At 47.0% G+C, this 6,000-nt stretch overlaps 1 protein-coding gene and 1 non-coding gene across 2 annotated transcripts in view; both read left to right on the top strand.

Moving 5' to 3' along the window:
• The first annotated feature begins 1,512 nt into the window (after positions 1-1,512).
• Positions 1,513-1,617, top strand: LOC133073204 (small nucleolar RNA U13). Its single transcript, XR_009696910.1, has one exon. It is a non-coding gene; the product is annotated as a small nucleolar RNA U13 (small nucleolar RNA).
• A 3,993-nt stretch (positions 1,618-5,610) lies between these two features.
• Positions 5,611-6,000, top strand: part of LAMB1 (laminin subunit beta 1) — a 74,294-nt gene continuing 73,904 nt past the window's right edge. Inside the window, exons 1-2 of the mRNA XM_061165258.1 lie at positions 5,611-5,740; positions 5,872-5,974. Of these exons, the coding sequence (XP_061021241.1) occupies positions 5,938-5,974 (37 nt within the window). The 5' untranslated portion in view covers positions 5,611-5,740; positions 5,872-5,937. The remainder of the gene's footprint in view (positions 5,741-5,871; positions 5,975-6,000) is intronic.

Below are 6,000 nucleotides of genomic sequence, written 5' to 3'. Positions count from 1 at the left end.
TCCTCTCTCACTTGTGACATTTCTTTTGCTATATTTGAGAATAGATGACTATTTTTAAGACCATATTGATAAAGACCTGCCTGAACCAGTGAAGATAAACTAGGCTATGTCACAGTCAAAACAAAAAGACAAACACCTCCCAACTCTCAGGCTAAAAACAACAAAGGTTTATACCTCCTCTGATACTACAGATCCAGAAAAAATTATTGACTAAGGTAATACCTGCTGGCTTCAGGCACAGCTGGATCAAGAAACTCCATGGTGGCCTTTTTCTTTTGTTTTTTATTTTTGACCACGTCAGGTGTCAGATGTGGTACGTAAGATCTTTGTTGCAGCATGCAGGATCTTTAGCTGTGGTGCGTGGGTTTCTCTCTAGTTCTGGTGCACAGGCTCCAGAGTGCAAGGGCTCTCTAGTTGTGCACATGGATTCCAGAGCTCCAGAGCACTATAGTTTTTAGTATGCGGGCTTAGTTGCCCCATGGTTTGCAGGATCCTAGGTCCCTGACCAGGAATCGAACCCGGGTTCCCCTGCATTGGAAGGCAGATTTTCAACCACTAGGCCACTATGGTAGTCCCTCTAAGGTGGTCCTTAAGGATTTGCCCTACAACTTCCCTTAGTTTTGCTTTCCTCTCTGTTGGTCCCAGTGTCAAGCAGCCTCTACTAGTTCTGGGCAGATGTCTAGAACTCGAAGTTTGGAAGAGGTATTCTTCTCTTCTGTGAAAATCCCAGTAATTCCCACAGAAATCCCCAAAGTCACCCTAGCTGGAAAACTTAAGCTCCATACCCATCCCTCAACCCATTAGTGGGAAGAGGGAAATGGGAACTCACTGAAATCCATGGAGGGATGATCCCCATCCAGTGATGTGGACTAAAATATGGACGGACTAGTCACCTCAGATCTAGGAGTTGTTTTCTCCCATCCAAGTACTAACCAGGCCCGACCCTGCTTAGCTTCCAAGATCAGACAAGATCGGGCGAGTTCAGGGTGGTATGGCCGTAGACTAGGAGTTGTTTTCTGATAAAGGGATGATAATGTAAGCCTAAGCAACAGTTTCTATTGTATGGGTCCCAGATTGAAAATACCTGACTCAGGCCCTGATGTTTTCCGTTTTACATTACTGGTGACATGATGACTCCTTTGTGCTGTCTTAATGGTTATTCAATTTTAGTTACTTATCCAAATTCCACTAAAATACAGTCTTTACCCTCCAGTAGCTGGTGGGGGATGGGGATGGACTACACTTAAAACTTTTGATACAGATTACTATCCTGTATATCATAAAAGTATGTAGAAAATACTGTGACTTTTGTCCTAAAGTTTACTGGTCATTGAACTTGCTTTTCTAGATGAATTCTGAAGCTTACATTTCAATACAGCAAAAACCTAGTAATTTTCATGAGAATAAGTGTTAAATAAATAGCCAGGTTTAGGACTTAACGATGAAAGTCTAGAATGTGACATCCTTGTTATATCACTGTCAACTCAAGGATTTAAAATGAAACACACATCGATCCTTTTGTAGTTCATAAGCATGATGATTGGGTGTTCATGCTGCTGCGTGCAATGTGCCTCCTTCCAAACCTTGTTACGACATTGGCACATTACCTGTCTGACGTGAAAAAAATAAATAAATAAATAAAAATAAAACGAAACACATAGGTGGCATTCTAAGATGATAAAGGTGATCTTGAAAGCATGTCTTGGATTTTTTTGAACAAAAATAATGCCTCAGGGAGACAACTGTCACACATTCTTTTGAGATGGAACAGCCAACAATTGGCAATCCCATCTGTCATTCAGAATGCTGTAGAACTGTCCAGAGAAGCCTGCCTTAGGCTGAAGCAGATAGCACAAGGTATGGGACAAGAGGCTTCCGTCAGCGTGAGTAAAGCATCGACGGGCTTCACTAGCAAAAGGGATTCATTTTCCCTAAACTTATAAGATCTTCAGAAATCAGAGGAAGTTGTATGAAATATAACAGAGAGGAAAATTTTGCTCAGGAGTGAGATTGGGAAGCATTCAAGTCTGGTGGTGATTTTTCTTTTTGTCTTGGATTGGAAATTTATTAGGCAAATTAAGATTTAAGAAGGTTCTTAAAACAGGGAAATAAGTCTTGATTTACTTTGATTCAAGAAACATTTATTGAGCACCAAAGATGTCACATGAGACAATGTTTATGCACAAAGGAATGTTACATAACACTGGTATTTGTCTCGATGTCTACTGGGGGAGATAAGGGGTAAACAAATAGTCACAGGATTATGTCATGTATGCTGTAACAGGCTTTTACAAGGTGCCGGTAGACAGACTTGGGTTTGCAGAAGATGGAGGGGAGGAAGTCCTGTTTAACTAGAGGCGTCAAAGATGTGTGACAGCTCACTCAGTTGAGGTCAAGGAGGGCAGAGAAATGAAGGTATAAGTAGTATGTCATGTCTAGGGTTTCCCTTGTAGCTCCGCTATAAAGAATCCACCAGCCAATGCAAGAGACATGGGTTTGATCCCTGGATCAGGAAAGGTCCCCTGGAGAAGGAAATGGCAACCCCCTCCAGTATTCTTGCCTGGGAAATCCCATGGACTGAGGAGCCTAGCAGCTTACAGTCCATGGGGTCACAAAGAGTTGGACATGACTTAGTGACTAAACAACATGTCTAGGGAACCTCAGGAGGCTAACATGGGCAGAGAGAAACTATCGAAAGCTTTTGAACAAAGGAGTGATGTGATCAAAGCTATGCTTCTGGAAAATCCTTCCAGCCATGTTGGGGGGGTTAGACTGGAGTAGGGTAGAGTTTGGCAGTTGGAACACCAGCCAAGTGGATTTTCAGGTCAAAGTAGAAGAGAGACGGCTAAGGCAGGACGATGAGCTTGGAGCCATGGGGCCATGACGGTTAATTGCTAGTAAGTAGAAATAATGGCCCAAGTGATGGTAAGAGATGAAGGCGGAAATGTCCAGTGTGATTCCCAGACTGAGCTGGCTTCGAGGGTATTTATTATCTGTGTAGCCTCACAAGGCCTCCCCTTCAGAAAGATCCCATGATTGGTTCAGTGCTCTATTGGCATCATCATGAAATCGCTGAATTTGTAAACAAGGGGCCCAACATGCTCATTTTCATTTTGTATTGGGTCTGTGAATCTTAGTTTCTGTATAATTCTGTATGAGCTCTGTACGAGCTAAGGGGGGAAATCAAGGTACAAGCAACTGCAACTGGAAACAGAAGAGATGGGTGGAATGATGAGTTCGGTTTTGTAGCCCATGCGTCTATGGTCATCAAAGCAGTGATATTCAGTAGGCTGTTAGAAACTGGGTGTAAATTCCAAGCAAGGTATATGCTAGAGTTATCAATGTGGGGAATAGCAAGTCCAAGGTGGTAGAGCCCAGGGATGTGGATTATAGCGGGTAGAGAGGAAATCAGCTGGAAAAGAAGCATAATGCGTAAGGGATCAGAGAAGGCAGAGAGAAATGGAAGAGTGGGGAACTGAAGTCCTGGGGGACTTTTTAGGAGAGAATGGTGTCCTGGAAGCCAAGGAAAGGTCTCAAGAAGGGAGGAATCATGAGGATCACGTGCCACAGAGTAATCAAATACAGAGATCATCCATTGCATTTGGCAATTAGAGGGTGGAGATGGGAGCTGCTTTCCAGTGGGATAGAGGAGAAGCCAGGGGAAAACAGAGTGCAGACCATCCTTTCAAGAACTTGGGCTACGAAGTCAAAGGCAGGAACGGAGTAGAGGGTGTGCAGAATAAAGCTTCTTGGTTTTGTTTTGGTGTGTTTTTGCCTTTAAAATGGGGGGCTTGAGCAGGTTGGTGTGTGAAAGAGCATTGCTCTCAGGAAGTGAGAGGAGGACACACTTTCCAGGGCAGGAGCACAAAAGATAAAAGTGAGAATGAAGACAGACACATTCATAGACTGAGTGCGCAGAATATATGCATGAAAAACAAACAAAACCCAACAAATCTGTTTTTTTGAGTAAAGGTAAGTTTCCTACTGAAAGTGAAGTAGTAAGGAGCACAGGGGGCTTTAGAGGAGTGTTGAAGGTGTCTGCCCTCTAGCAGAGGATGCTCACCAGAGACAGACAGAACCACCAAGTAACAAGGAGGGCTCCCGGGAGAGGCAGAACCAGAGATGCCTGCAGTTTCTACTGATGAAAAACTAATAAGCAACTTTGGCCCAGGGTATGCAAAGTTCCACAAAGGGAGCAGGCATTTACCTGTGAATCTTTTTAAGTTCTGAAGACCCTCCATCACAATATTAGACCCTCACAAGAGCACCAGCTTTCTGGGTCCTCGGGGCTGCCCAGAAAGTACCAGGGATCCTGAGCATCAGGTAGAGGCAGAAATCTCCAGAGGCTACAAGCAGGGCAAAGTGCTGATTTGGTGAATAATTAATGTATCACCACAACCTAAGGCTCCCCCCCACCACCCCCAGTGGAAAAGGATGTAGATAAACTCACAAAGCAACTTACTCTACGGTCTAATGATTAAACTTCCCGGGGCCCTATTTCATTTCAACCAAGTTAAAAGCTGACCAACTGGCCACTTAAACCCTTCTGCTGGGGTGATTAATTAGAAAGTAAAATCTCCTGACTGGACTAACAAGTACCATACTCCCCTCATTTCAGGGGGCACTTTTGCCCAGAGGACTAAAGAAAGCTGAAGCTTTGATTCCAGCCATTGCTAAGGCAGCAGAACTGGGCTAGTTTACCGAAGTGGGGAGGGCGGGGCGGGGGGACAAAATGACACCACCCGCTCCTGTTCCTTCCCCAACTCCCAGGAGCTGGGTGAGCGTGTATTTCCGCCTTATTTAACCACACAGGTCACACTCAGGGCTGCTAGAGACCCGACATCAGACCCTCTCTTCCTCCCCCAACATTTGTACGCCATGTTATTCCTCCCAAGAATTTGTGAAGTTGTACTTTTTTGGAGATTGTTAAGTGCGTCTCTTGAGAGACTGCCTTTCACGGTGAGATGGAGAAAAGTGTCAATAAACTAACCTATATCGTTTTAAGAGAAGTCACCTGAATTCGCACCTTACGCCTGGATTTGGATTTAAAAGTAGATTAAAAAAAAACACTTAGCTGGGTAATTCAATGCTGTGGCCACCTGGGTGGCAGGCCCCCAGGCAGGTCCTGAGTTGGTGCGCAAAGGCGGCGGAGCGAAGAGCACTTTGCTTCCTGGGAATGAAGACATCCGAGGTCGCGCCCAGTCCGGGTTGAGCAGCACAGGGGGCTTCCCCGCTTTCTCGAAAACAAACCTGCCAGGTGACTCTTTCTAAAGGGTTAACCAGCCCTCGCCTAGCGCTAGAGTTTACAGCCTCGGGCACCTCTTCGTGACTCACTCCTTATAAATGTAAATGTAGGAGCGAGCGGTAGGTCCTGACCAGCCCCCTCGCCCGCCAGGCGATCTGAACACCTACCTCCCAGACCCGCCCGAACGCCTCCCGCACCCCAGCGCACCTCTCAGGACACGCGCCCGGCGGCCGCCCCGCAGCCCCGCACGGAACTGGAAGAGCTACCACCCCATCGCATCCGCAGATGCAGCCTTAAAACAAAGGAGGCGCGGAGGGAGGGTGGGACCTGAACCTCACCCCCGCCAAGCAGGGGCTGCCCGGCCCCCTCCGCCCTGACTCCCCGTGTGCGCATGAGCAGAGGCGCCTCCCTTGGTTCCTCCCAGGGCGAAACTTTCTAATTCCCTTCTTTGGGCTCGGGGGCTGCCAGGCGCCGAGAGAGCGCTCGTCCCGCCGGGTGAGCAGGACACAGCGGCGGCGCGATTTTTCCCTCCCCACCCTCCCACCCTTCGCTTCCGTGGGAGCGGCAGGAAATGCGAGGGCCCCCTCTTCTCTGAATATTTGCCTTTTTTCTCTCCACCTCTCTAGAAAAGAAGACTGGGAAAAACAGCCGGCGGCTCGGTGGCCGTGTCCCCTGGGCTGCAGGGACTGGACATGGGGCGGCTCCAGGTGTTCGCGTTCAGTTTCTTAGGTAATTCGGGGGAAACGGGGCGTCGG

The sequence above is a fragment of the Dama dama genome, chromosome 18 (assembly GCF_033118175.1).
Source record: "Dama dama isolate Ldn47 chromosome 18, ASM3311817v1, whole genome shotgun sequence".
Classification (NCBI taxonomy): Eukaryota; Metazoa; Chordata; class Mammalia; order Artiodactyla; family Cervidae; genus Dama; species Dama dama.
Note: the sequence above shows the minus strand (reverse complement) of the source record. Positions and strands in the feature narration are given on the sequence as shown.